We start from the raw sequence: 14,750 nt of genomic DNA, 5'->3' as shown, positions 1-14,750 counted from the left end.
ATGAACCCAACCTTCGACAAGCTGGAACCCGCCGAGGACTCACCGGCTGATCTGCGTCGCCAACAACAGACACGCTCAAGAAAAATTAAGAAGAAAAGAGAAGAAGATTTCATCTTTATTCTCCACTTGGCGGAGAATAACGCTGCCCACTGGTTCGTTCTTGTCACACCTTCACGAAACATTCCTCGCCGGAGCTCAACCGTAAAGCTCCTTCGCTGCTGGTCCGTAACGCCATCTACAGAGACTCAGTTCGTGACGGTGTAGAAAAAGGTCTTCACCTTCTTCTTCTCCGACGAACCCACTTGGAGCAGAGACGCCGTAGACCACGGAGCCGCCAAAGATTCCCACGCAGAAGACACCGCCGAAGGTCTCCGTGCCGCTAACCCTTACGAAAACCTGATTGAGGCCGCGAGCCCAAATTCATGCCGAAGACGCGACCTTGTGCCAGAGATTCATCTACCGCCGACCTCGTCGCCTAGGATTCCCGCACCGAGATTCTGGTCCATGGCTAACTACTCGTGCGCCGACTCACACGCAACGAGAGCCCAACAAAAGAAAATAAACGCATATATACCTATACAGATTATGTGTGAAAATGTATAGAAACATATATAAAAAAATGTATATATATATAGAGAAAGATATATATATATATATATATATATATATATATAAACATAATACATATATATAAATATAAACATAGAATAAATATATTAAAAGAAATAAGATCCGTTGACCACCGCATCAAGTCGTTCCGCATGACATCCCGCCGACGACCAGGACCACGCACCTTCTATCAAAGTGATGCGATGCACCGCTCGGCAAAGCAATAAGTCATGCTTGACAAGACGGCGTCCTAGACAGACCCGCTTAACAGACCACTCGATGGGACACGCGTGACATGACGAAGTCCCACGACGAGATGATAAAACTCCCACGACGTGAAACTACCCCCGACGGAGCCCCTCGGCAAAACGGAGAGTCCGGCCGACGAGATGAAGTCCTTGACGACCCCTCGGCTAGAAGACGAGGCCGGCACAACAAAATAATTAACGTCCCAACGGACCCTTCCGCAAAACGAAGAGAGCTCGCGGCGTCGAGACCTCTCACAAAAAAAAATATAAGAGAGCTCGCGGAGTCGAGACCTCTCACAAAAAATATGGGGAGCTCGCGGAGTCGAGACCTCTCTAAAAATGAAAAAAAAAATAGAGAGCTCGCGGCGTCGAGACCTCTCACAAAAAATAGAGAGCTCGCGGCATCGAGACCTCTCACAAAAAAAAAATAGAGAGCTCGCGGCGTCGAGACCTCTCACAAAAAAAATAGAGAGCTCGCGGAGTCGAGACCTCTCACAAAAAAAAATAGAGAGCTCGCGGCGTCGAAACCTCTCACAAAAAAAAAATAAGAGCTAGCAGAGTCGAGACCTCTCACAAAAAATATGGAGAGCTCGCGGAGTCGAGACCTCTCACAAAAAAAAATAGAGAGCTCGCGGCGTCGAGACCTCTCACAAAAAATAGAGAGCTCGCGGAGTCGAGACCTCTCACAAAAAAAATATAGAGCTCGCGGCGTCGAGACCTCTCACACAAAAAAATAGAGAGCTCGCGGCGTCGAGACCTCTCACAAAAAAAATAGAGAGCTCGCGGCGTCGAGACCTCTCACAAAAAAAATAGAGAGCTCGCGGCGTCGAGACCTCTCACAAAAAAAAATAGAGAGCTCGCGGAGTCGAGACCTATCACAAAAAAAAAATAGAGAGCTCGCGGCGTCGAGACCTCTCACAAAAAAAATAGAGAGCTCACGCAGTCGAGACCTCTCACAAAAAAAAATAGAGAGCTCGCGCAGTCGAGACCTCTCACAAAAAAAATAGAGAGCTCGCGCAGTCGAGACCTCTCACAAAAAAAAAATAGAGAGCTCGCGCAGTCGAGACCTATCACAAAAAAAAAATAGAGAGCTCGCGCAGTCGAGACCTCTCACAAAAAAAAATAGAGAGCTCGCGGCGTCGAGACCTCTCACAAAAAAAAATAGAGACCTCGCGGCGTCGAGACCTCTCACAAAAAAATAGAGAGCTCGCGGAGTTGAGACCTCTCACAAAAAAAATAGAGAGCTCGCGGCGTCGAGACCTCTCACACAAAAAAATAGAGAGCTCGCGGCGTCGAGACCTCTCACAAAAAAAATAGAGAGCTCGCGGAGTCGAGACCTCTCACAAAAAAAAATAGAGAGCTCGCGGCGTCGAAACCTCTCACAAAAAAAAATAAGAGAGCTCGCGGAGTCGAGACCTCTCACAAAAAATATGGAGAGCTCGCGGAGTCGAGACCTCTCACAAAAAAAAATAGAGAGCTCGCGGCGTCGAGACCTCTCACAAAAAAATAGAGAGCTCGCGGAGTCGAGACCTCTCACAAAAAAAATATAGAGCTCGCGGCGTCGAGACCTCTCACACAAAAAAATAGAGAGCTCGCGGCGTCGAGACCTCTAAGAAAAAAAAATAGAGAGCTCGCGGCGTCGAGACCTCTCACAAAAAAAATATAGAGAGCTCGCGGCGTCGAGACCGCTCACAAAAAAAAAATAGGAGAGCTCGCGGAGTCGAGACCTCTCACACAAAAAAATAGAGAGCTCGCGGCGTCGAGACCTCTCACACAAAAAAATAGAGAGCTCGCGGCGTCGAGATCTTTCACACAAAAAAAATAGAGAGCTCGCGACGTCGAGACCTCTCACAAAAAAAAAAATAGAGAGCTCGCGGCGTCGAGACCTCTCACAAAAAAAATATAGAGAGCTCGCGGCATTGAGACCGCTCACAAAAAAAAAATAGGAGAGCTCGCGGAGTCGAGACCTCTCACAAAAAATATTGAGAGCTCGCGGAGTCAAGAACTCTCTAAAAAAAATAAAATAATAATAATAAAACAAAACAAAAAAAAGAGAGTGCCGACAAGACTACAAAGTTTCCCGCACGACAAGTCGCACGCGAAACTGGGGGGTTGATGATGAACAGGGACTAGAGACGTCAAAAACGTCCAACCCGACAACAAGGAAGGCGGCGAGGCGCCCTCCGGGGCACTCACGCGGGTCAGAGACGTCAAGTACGTCCAACCCAACAGCGAGGAAGGCGGCGAGGCGCCCTCCGGGGCACTCACGCGGGTCAGAGACGTCAAGTACGTCCAACCCAACAAAGAGGAATGCGGCGAGGCGTCCTACGGGACACTCACGCGGGTCAGAGACATCAAAGATGTCCGGTCCAACAGCGAGGAAGGCGGCGAGGCGCCCACAAGGCACTCACGCGAATAGGGACTCGAGACATCAAAGATGTCCGGCCCAACAGCGAGGAAGGCGGCGAGGCACCCACGAGGCACTCACGCGAACAGGGACTCGAGACATCAAACATGTCCGGTCCAACAGCGAGGAAGGCGGCGAGGCGCCCACGAGGCACTCACGCGAACAGGGACTCGAGACATCAAAGATGTCCGGCCCAACAGCGAGGAAGGCGGCGAGGCGCCCACGAGGCGCTCACGCGAACATGGACTCGAGACATCAAAGATGTCCGGCCCAACAGCGAGGAAGGCGGTGAGGCGCCCACGAGACGCTCACGCGAACAGGGACTCGAGACATCAAAGATGTCCGGCCCAACAGCGAGGAAGGCGGCGAGGCGCCCACGAGGCAGTCACGCGAGCAGGGACTCGAGACATCAACGATGTCCGGCCCAACAGCGAGGAAGGAGGCAAGGCGCCCCTAAAGTCAAAGACATCAAAGCAAGCAAGATATTCAACACAGTATAACATTCAAAGACGAAGATCGAAGATAACTCTCATTCCACCATTTGACACCACAAAAGAGAGTCAAAACAAGATCTAACTAGGTGCACAACCGACCACACCGTCTCCGAAATCATCATCTAACTATGCGCACAAAAACCGCGCTACACCAAAAAAAAAAATAGAGAGCTCGCGGAGTCGAGACTTCTCAAAAAAAAAAAAAAAAAGAGCTCGCGGCGTCGAGACCTCTCACAAAAAAAATAGAGAGCTCGCGGAGTCGAGACCTCTCACAAAAATATGGAGAGCTCGCGGAGTCGAGACCTCAACAAAAAAAAGGAAAAAAAAAAGGAGGCTACAAGACTACAAAGTTTCCCGCACGACAAGTCGCACGCAAAACTGGGGGGTTAATGTTATACCGTCTTTTTTCTTATGGTAAAAACGACGCCTAAATTGCAAAAATGACGTTACAATATAAAAGGACAAATTAGTCAAAGGCTAAAAATACGCATGACTAAAACCAAGCGAATTTTCAACAAGCGACAAGCAAATTTGGGACAAGCGACAAGCGAATTTGAGACAAACGACAAGCGGATTTGCGACAAGCGACAAGCGAACAAGCGATAAGCGACAAGCGAATTTGGGACAAGCGACAAGCGAATTTTCAACAAGCGACAAGCGAATTTGTAACACGCGACAAGCGAATTTGAGACAAGCGACAAGCGAATTTGAGACAAGCGACAATCGGATTTGCGACAAGCGACAAGCGAATTTGCGACAAGCGGCATGCTTTCCCTATAAATAGCTCACTCACACAAATCAAAATTCAATTCACTCTCAACTCAGAATTCACTCTCAACTCAGAATCCTCTGAACTCAGAATCCTCTGAACTCAGAATTCATTGACAACTCAGAATCCTCTGAACTCAGAATTCACTCTCAACTCAGAATCCTCTGAACTCAGAATCCTCTCAACTCTCATTTTTCTCTCAACCCCAGAATTCTCTCGGCCAAATACTCTCCCAACTTCAAAATTATCGTGGATCATCAACAAAGACTGAGAGCCACCTCTCGACGGGAGGAAGAAATGGTGGAAGAAGTGAAAGCTTTGAGCTGTATTAGTGGGCCAATGGTGGTCATGTGCCGAGACTCCGATTTTATGAGTATTTATACCCCTTATGGTAAGGGTTTATTGTGATTTTCCGTGAAAGAAACCGATAGATTTCAAAATAAAAAATGATACCTCACATCAAGTCACTATTCCAAATCCATGATGTTGATGTTCTGAATCTAGAAAAAACCAACCCAACAAAAAATTCTCAATTTGAAGCCTAGTCCTCAATAGTCACGGCAAAAGAGTAGAACGGTACTAGTGAAGTCAGGAAGAATAAATAAGAAAATACCAAATTACAATAAAATAAGGTATTAAAGTTAAATTACAACAAAAAAACATTAAAATGAGGCTTTTTGGGCTTTTTGGCCTTTTGATTTAATATATTCAAATACCAAAGAAAAAAAAAGCACATAATTAATTATTTTTTTATAAGTTGGGGTGACGGGCCACTCCATGACTCATGTGGGTCCGCCCTTGCTAATATACATATATAACGGAAAAACAGTATCAAATAGTTCAATTTTAAATACAAAAATTTACCGATATAGGCCACATATAGATAAGCGTTTGAGTTTTAATCAGCGTTTTATAAATTTGCCGTAAATAGTAAAAAAAATTGTAAATATTTCGTAGATAGCCATATTTACTATAAAAATTAGGGAAAATAACACATTTATACCCTGTGTTTTAGTGAAATATCGAGTTTAACCCTCGGTTTTCAAAAATGTCGAGTTCATACCCTCTGTTTAACTAAAATGACGAGATTATACCATCTGTTTAACTAAAATGACGAAATTATACCCTGAAATAGACAACAGTGTCACGAATATTCTTTTTATTGAATTTTCATTGACGTTGACTATAATATTTATATATAAACACCAATTATCTTTATTCATTCGCGCCATATATGTAATTTATTTAAAAACTAAAAAATAAACAACAGTCTCTTAATCGTGAAAAATACAGAAAGAGGCAAAGTGGTAAACATCGATAGTTGATAGTCATCAAAATCGCATATTCGAACCAGGATTTAGAGTTACAATTCGAACACGGAATGAAGTCATTTCTTATGAGGTATGAGTTTTATTATTTAATTTCAATTTAAGGCTATTTTTATTTCAAAATTGAGAATTTGAAAGTTAGGGTACTGATTTAGATTTGATTCGATTTTTCTTATATAAGAGTTAATATCAATGAAAGGGAGATTTGTGAGGTTGTTATTCATTTCAGGGTATAATTTCGTCATTTTAGTTAAACAAATGGTATAATTTCGTCATTTTAGTTAAACAGAGGGTATGAACTCGACATTTTTGAAAACCGAGGGTTAAACTCGACATTTCACTAAAACACAAGGTATAAATGTGTTATTTTCCCTAAAAATTACTCTGCGTTTTTGGTTATTTTGATAGCGTAAATAGATTTACGTGATTATTTACAAAAAATTAACGAAACGTTGGCTATTTCAAAAAATTTAACGTTTCATATGGCTAGATAACCACTAGACCCTTTTAATTATAGTTTAATTATTATGTGCTATAGCGAAGTATATATGCCATTAGTTTCAAAATCCTATAATCAATTTGAACAGAGACAATTAGTTATGAATAACCATTTTTAAAACTAATTAACTGATTTTTTAATTTTTATTCTAATTTGGAACAAAGTTATTTGAAAAGAACTTTGTTTGAACTGACACCGGTTATGAAACCGGATAATCGATATTTGGATAACCAGTTTCAGACCTTGATAACTGCTTTTTAAAATCGGTTTTCAAACTAGATATCGATTATTAAAATGAGGTTAACCAAAAATTTGTATAACTTTGATTTGGACCAATTCGATCCAGTTATTGGTCCAAAAATTTGAAAACCGAAAAATTTAATTTTGATTTCTAAAACGGGCCTAAACTAAATTGAACCAAACCGGTTTCAGCCATAAAAAAAATCCTTCATTTAAGTGAAACAAATGAAAAGAAAAAAAAAAACTAAATTTTTGAAGATTATTTGACTTGGCAAGTATGGAATGGCTGGCGCGTTGGAGACTCTCTCCGGCCAAGCCTATGGTGCTAAGCAATACAAAAAGGTCGGAGCCCAAACAAACACAGCGATCGTAGCCCTTGCGTTTACGTGCCTCCATCTCTCTTTCCTTTGGATTTCTATGGGAAAAATATTGATTTGGATGGGACAAGATCCGTCAATATCCAAAGAAACCGGGAGATTCGCTCTCTTTCTTGTCCCCGCGCTCTTTGCCTACGCAGCCGTTCAACCCCTCGCGCGATACTTCCAATCGCAGAGCCTTATCGCTCCTTTGTTGGCGAGCGAGCTCGCCTCTATCTTGTGCCACATGGCGCTCTGTTGGACCCTCGTGTTTCAGTTCGGGCTAGGGCATCTTGGAGCGGCTGTGTCCATCGGTGTCTCTTATTGGCTCAACGTGACTTTGTTGTCTCTTTACATGCTATTCTCGCCCTCGTGCGAGCCCACGCGGGCTCCACTTTCTTTCGAGGTTTTCTGTGGTTTCCGAGAGTTCTTGCGCTTCGCTGTTCCTTCTGCGGTGATGGCATGGTAACATACATTTTACCTTTTAAGTTAAATTAGCTCGTATAAGTTTACTATGTATTTATTTGAGTCTATTAGGTATATAGTCATATTTACAGTTTCGCATTGATATATAGTCAACGTTTCGTTAAGCTTAGATAAGTGGCAATGTCCATGTATATACATGTGTAAATTGACGTAAATACCTCACTATTTTATTTCGGTGAAAGGGTAAATCAGGAATGTCACGTCATTTTTATGGCTATTTATTTAAAATTTACGAAACGTTGACTGTATAGCAATCTCATATGTTTTAATTGGCTAATTTCCGAATTTTTTGTATTTATTTTCTTTTTTGATTTATATTTTGCAAGCCTTGAGTGGTGGTCATTTGAGCTTCTCATATTACTCTCCGGCTTTCTTCCTAATCCCGAGCTTGAGTCTTCAGTCATGTCAATATGGTATGCCATCGATCTATATATCTCGCTCTATATCTATATATTTATACACTACTACTATTTTGGGTTTGGACAATCGTTACAAACACATGCATAAATAATTCTTTTTCCCAAGGCTATTTCAATTTTGCATGTTAAAGACCTATATATTATATGTATGCATTTTAGGATGGAATACTTTGAGCATTAATGTAATTATTATGTTTGCATGCTTATATGGTTTGTATACGTTTCTCTGAGAGTATGTACGTACGCCGTTGAAATTCTGATTGTATTATCCTAATATTTATTCTCCGTACACTTTTATTGGTCATTTTGGGACTCACGAGTTTAATATCCTGTCAATAACTTGTAAACTATTATTACAAAAGATATCTCAACATTTATTTCTTTATGAATAATTGATATCTTATATTTGTCTTTCAATTTTTTTAAAACAGTTTATCAACGATCACTACCCTTTACACAATACCCGAAGGGCTTAGCGCGGCTGCAAGGTAATTGCGGTTAATTATTTGAGGCATACTCATCTTTATTCATCCTATCACGTAGCTCAATAAAAATTAAAAATTAAAAAACTATAATATATAAATTACCTTATATGTTTTGTTTGGTCTTTTTATCTATTCGACGTGGGACGTCCTTAACAATTGTTGCTATAGCATGGAGAATTAAACACGTGACCTTTTTATTTTTGGTGCTTGATTATTAATATAATATGATGCTGACTCTTTGAGCTCACTTAACATGAGTCAAATTCGACAAAGAGTAACTTGTGACCTTATAAATCTTGTTTGGCCTCTTAATATTTTTCTGACATCAGATTCTTATCATGTTTTTTTTTAACATGTTCAAACACTAGAGATTTATTTTATAAATTGTTTTAATTTGTTTTACGAATAGCACGAGAGTGGCAAATGAATTAGGAGGCGGTGACCCTCGAGCAGCTCGGCTCGTCGTGCAATCAGTCATGTCACTTGCGGTCTCACAGGCTCTCCTCGTGAGCTCGACTCTCTTTGTCGGCCGTAGCGTTTTGGGTCACCTTTTTAGCAATGACGAGGAAGTCGTGAAATACGTGACCTCAATGGCCGCTCTAATTTGCATTGGGGTCGTATTCGATAGTTTACAATGTGTCCTCTCGGGGATCGCCAGAGGATGTGGATGGCAAGATTTGGGAGCCTTTGTCAACCTTGGAGCCTACTATTTCGCCGGAATTCCCATTTCGGTCACACTCGGATTTTGGTTCGACTTCAGAGGAACAGGACTTTGGGTTGGGATTGTGCTTGGTTCATTTCTGCAATCACTTCTTCTTTCTCTAGTCATAATTTTCACAAATTGGGAAAATAAGGTTAGTCTTTCGCGGCGTTTAAGATATAATCTATATTTCTTAAATGATTTATATCGAATAGACCGGTTGATATTGTTAGTTATTGGCACACTAGTAATAAGCTATTTAAATATAAGAATACGTCGCAATTGGAACATTCAGGGCTTTGGGTTGAACATGGTATTTTAACATTCCATTCCCATGTTTTATTATTAATAGCTGTGGACTTTGACACGTGTAAGATATTGTAATGTTGCAGGCGACGATGGCTAGGAGGAGAATATTTCAAGGAAGATCTTTAGATGAAGATAACAGAGTGACGATTGCTCATCAACGTTCAAGCTTCTAAAGAGCTTAGTAAATTTATTATGCTCATATTAGTTTTATTTACATGTACTTGCACTTTGTCTAGGTTAGTAAAAACTGTTTTACTTGAAAAATAAATTTTTTAAAATTCCGCCGCTTAACGAAGCGTTAAACTTTTTCTTAAACCCTAGATCGTTTCCAACAGAAAGCCCATTCCAGTACACACTAATCGCGTCTTCATCATCCAAAAGAAAAGGAACGTGGGATAGCATGTCAGAGGTTCGATTATGGTACTCCTTTGCAGTCTCCCCATCTCTCATCTTCCATGACCTCAAAACATGACGATAACGCCTTCTTTCCATTTTCGCACGCCAGCCCTTATATTGGTGAAATTTCGTATAACCCCATCCTTCATGTACTCCCATCCAGCTCCGGGGTGATCCCTTAGCTTTCCTTGCCAATACTCCAATACCTTCCAGCGGACCTTTAGTTCTGCAAAGGATACTTGCAATCTCTCTGGAACTTGCAACACCTTAAAACGGATGTCTATGTTATTGCACCACTCTCGTGTGCCGACGATATCTGTCGTCACGCTGCTAAGAACCGGAGGATTTGTCTCTTAAGAATTTGATCATGAGGTCACCATCAGCAATGCGACTCTGGCTTTCCGCGTTCACGTGTTTTGTTACTTCAACGTCCATCTAACAAAGAAGAAAGAGAAAAGCTAAACATACAACATAATAAAACAAAATTAACTTACTTGAGTAGGGGGAAGCCGTGCGATCGATAGCGAAGGGGGTCGTAGGTTCGTTGCTCTGATACCAACTGTGACGACCCGACTTTTCGGACCGTCATACTAAGCTTAATTCTTTAAAAAAAAAATTTATCCATTTTTTTTCTAAGTAAGAGAATTAAGCTTAGTATGACGGTCCGAAAAGTCGGGTCGTCACAAATATAAAGTGTTACAAAATGAGGGTGTATTCCTCCGCCATATGTGAGGGTTTTTAATGAATTGCCCGTGGTATCGCCCACGTTTCCTAAAAAAAAAAAAAAAAAAAAAAAAAAAAAAAAAAGAACTGTTACAAAAGTGATTAGACGCGACAATTATCACGATTATTCTTTCATTTATCACAGCTAAAATAGTCGTGGCCGTTACCTAGTTTGTTGTGGTGAAAAGGGAAAGAAAATAATGGTGATAATTAATATCCCATAAAACAAGAAACAACTCCCCTAAATAACATAATCGTAAAAATAATTTCCATTTTGAATAGAATTTTTCTTATTCTTCGCCATTTGAATCGAAAACGAGAATAAACCCAAAAAATCCCGTAAAAAGGCTGAAGTGTCAACATATTAACAATATTTATTAACTTCAGTAAGTGATTTATAAGAAAAAACAAGAAAATCAAATGTTTATGCAAAAAACTATAAAAAAAAAAAAAAAATGAGTAACTAGTATTACGGATTATTAACTAAACGCAATTCACAAGAAAAAAAAAAACCATAAAAACCCTTATATCTATTTAATAGTTACTACCAATTATTGAAGGAAAAGAAAATCCAGAATTTATAGAACCTAAAAAGAAAGTCTATTTATCTCCTTTACCATAGTAGACTGAAGAAACAATTATTGAGGAATAAAGTTATAACTTAGGGGAATTGACACAAATAATACCATTGCAATGTCCCTTACCAAATATAGCCCAAAATGAAAATTTTGACAAAAGTAGTACTTATGGTAGGTGAGAGAAATTAATTTTTCCCCAATTACCCTCAACCCTACCATCTCCTCATTTACGTTTTTTTCTTCTTAAAACCAAGTTTGGCCGATTATTTTTTGGGTCTGAGCTGGAGAAGTTGACGAAGCATTCTTGAGTTCTTCATCACTTGGGTCGCCGGAATCTTGCTCGTCGACGGTAAGTTTCCTACCCCCAACTCTATTCCCCAACTTCTCACGCTAAAAAAACTGAGACCCATTTTTTTTTCCTTCTTCTTCCTCATGCCCATTTGAAACTCAACGTTTTTTCTTCTTCTTCCTCTCCGGAATCTACACACGTTGTCACCATAATCTCTTCTTCTTCCTCTGAAACCCATAGTGGTTGTTCGATATTAAAGATCCAAGCTCATCTTCGTTCAAATCAAAGATCCAAAATTATTCAAACAAAAATTTTGGTAAGTTCTTCCTATCTTTAACATACAAGAACATGCTTAATTGTTTTGATTCATGTTGAAATAGGTTCCATCGTGTTTGAGTGTGATTTGTTTGTCAAAATGGTGTTTTTGTTGAATTCCCGATTTTTCCAGGGTGTCACGAAGTGAATCAGTTCGTGACACTAGTGTCACGAAGTGGATCCAGTTCGTGACACTTCCCGATTTTTCCAGGGTGTCACGAAGTGAATCCAGTTCGTGAGACTTCCCAATTTTTCCAGGGTGTCACGAACTGGATTCACTTCGTGACACTAGTGTCACGAACTGAAATAAAAATTTTACCAAGTTGTTGATGTTTTTTATTCTATTCTTTCAGAATTAAATAACAGTTGATACAATCACGATGGAGTCGAGTGATTGCAGTTCGTCAACACGTCGGAAGCCGCGCGTTTCAGGAAATATAGGAGGTGGTACCGAGCGTCGACGACCTCCTCCTTCATGTTCGTGTGGTCTAAATGGAGTTGAACGAACTTCCTAGACTGCTGATAACCCTGGAAGACGATTCTATGGATGCCCCGAGTATAAAGTTTGAATATGTTTCCTACAAATCCTAGATCCAAAACTTCTTCAAACATATTTTTTTGTAAGTTCTTCATATTTTTAACATATAATAACATGTTTAATTGTTTTGATTCATGTTGAAATAGGTTCCATTGTGTTTGGGTGTGATTTGTTTGTCAAAAATGGCGTTTTTTGTTGTTTCCCGATTTTTCCAGGGTGTCACGAAGTGGATTCACTTCGTGACACTAGTGTCACGAACTGGATTCACTTCGTGACACTAGTGTCATGAACTGGATGTTTTTAGATGTTAATAATCGTTTTTTAATACTCATATCTAATATGACCGAACGTATACAGCTATGGCATAAATATGTTTATATGCTAAGCATAGCGGGAAGTGGATAAAACCGGGCATATATCAAGAGGGTGGTACTGTTACGCTTTGACTTCCTACCAATTTGAATTACTCAAGTTTGATGCAAACAGCAAACATTGTATTCTCGGTTGAACGTGACCCATGTAACGTATTCAATCAACGTCAAAGATGAAACTGACGGGGTCATACCGTCAACCATAGATGACAACGAAAGTTTGCAATGTTATTTGTACTTGAGGAAGAACGAACCGAACTGGTCATTGGTTTGGTTTGTAATTCGACATGTTTTATCCTTGAATGTCTAGAACTTCCTTAGTATGTATTACATTTTGAATGTTTTGAACTTTATTGGTATTGGGTTTATTGTTAAGAATGGTTTATAAAATAACCTCATGTGTCACGAAGTGATCTAAGTCCGTGACACATCTGTCACGAAATGTGGTCACTTTGTGACACATAAATTGATTGTGAAACAATACATAAAATTCTAAACTAATTAATTGATTTCAAGACAATACATAAAGTTCTAAACACATACGTACAATCAGACACACATATATACAGTTCTAAACACATACGTACAATCAGACACACATATATACAGTTATAAACACATACGTACAATCATAAACATGTGTATACAGTCATAATCACATAATTTTAAGTAGCCTCAACGTTGACATTTCCCATTGTCTTGTTGTGGCATTTGATCGTAGTGTACGACCTTGAATATTTATTCATTGGAGAGTATAACGCCGACGACTTGCAGAACATATGGTAAAATGGTGGTCAAGTTTTCGACTTCCGTGTCCACAAGCGTTTGGTGTCTACCGGTGGAACTCATGGAGTCATATAAATTTGAGAAATTTTTGACAAAATAAGTCCACTTCATGACAGATGTGTCACGGACTCAGTTCACTTCGTGACAGATGTGTCACGGAGTGAATTCACTCTGTGATACATCTGTCACGAAATGAATTCACTTCGTGACAGATTTGTATTTCCAAAACAAGCTTTACAACACTAACCATACAATTTCATACCACGATCATCAAATTACCAAAAATACAATCATTTTCAAAACATGATCCCGATGTTCGCCGCCCTGTGATAGGTGCGTTTATTACGCGTAAAACTCCTATTTCCCGGACTAAAAACTAACGAGTCCTAAAGTGTTTTTGATAGCTTTTGTGTGTTTATGAGTGATTTTCAGGTTTAAGAGGTCAATTGGGTCTTGAGGAGGTTATTAGCGCATCATGTGACGATTCCGAACAATTTCAAGGAGATTCATACACATTTGGACAACTTGGAGCGAAACAAGGAACGACGTCCTCTTCCGCACAATTTTGGGATTTTTAAATGATGATTTTGGATGATCCACTTCCAGAATTGGATATATCTCTCTCTTAGCTTTCCAACGCATGTTTATTTGCAGAAATCGGACGTCGGAGCTAGGAGTTACGACCGTTTAAAAAATGGTGTGCAGCGAGCAGGAAGCGCGCGGAAAAAAGCGCGCGCCGCGCGGACGAAAATTTCGCTGTTTTCGCCTCCAGATTCGTACGCGCGAACCGCACGAAGCTGAAAAAATGGTCTGCGCGCCGCGCGGTCCAAAAATCAGCTTTTTCCAATGTTGAGCTTCTGAGCAGATTTTGGCCATTGGATGTGATTGGAAGGCCTAGATTGCTCCGAAAACAAGTCCATTCAACCTTAAAAAGACCAATGCTTTCAGAAGAAGTCATGCATGGAAGGAATTTTGTAGAATCTATCAAGAACATCTTTTCATTTTCTTAGTTTTTTCTTTATTTTTCCTAAATTTTCCAGACTTGTTCATACTTTGTGGCTCCAATTTGAAGAGAAGGAGAGAGCTGCAAAGTTCTACCATTGCTACAATCCTAATAAAAGTGTTCTATTCTCTAAACTCTTATTTTTTTAATTCAAGTTCTCCATATGTTTATGATGTTTCTTGATGTGTTGTTCTTGTGTTCATCTTTAAGTATTTTTATTGTCATGGTTATTAATATGAATTAGTCTCATGTAGGGCTATGGTGTAGCGGGTTCATTACGATGTAGGATTCATGGTATTAGAATTGTTAGGTTGTTGTTTTTCTCATCACTTTTACTTAATCCACAACTATGCTTAATGCTTGTATGAATGTCATTAACTCATGCTTGTTTTATGTTCAACT

The 14,750-nt window shown here is 40.0% G+C and overlaps 1 protein-coding gene across 1 annotated transcript; it reads left to right on the top strand.

Annotated features, from left to right (window-relative positions):
* LOC149388510 (protein DETOXIFICATION 14-like) lies at positions 1-9,522 on the top strand. The gene is made up of 7 exons (XM_089622454.1): positions 1-201; positions 265-441; positions 6,871-7,415; positions 7,763-7,849; positions 8,287-8,343; positions 8,750-9,194; positions 9,433-9,522. The coding sequence occupies exons 1-7, from the start codon at positions 1-3 to the stop codon at positions 9,520-9,522; spliced, it is 1,602 nt and encodes a 533-aa protein (XP_089478580.1).
* The last annotated feature ends 5,228 nt before the right edge of the window (positions 9,523-14,750 follow it).

Source organism: Urtica dioica, chromosome 8, assembly GCF_054948205.1.
Source record: "Urtica dioica subsp. dioica isolate 48M chromosome 8, U.dioica_male_clone48M_v1_H2, whole genome shotgun sequence".
NCBI classification, from domain to species: Eukaryota; Viridiplantae; Streptophyta; class Magnoliopsida; order Rosales; family Urticaceae; genus Urtica; species Urtica dioica.
The sequence above is the reverse complement of the archived record's forward strand: the minus strand, read 5'-3'. Positions and strand labels throughout refer to the sequence as shown.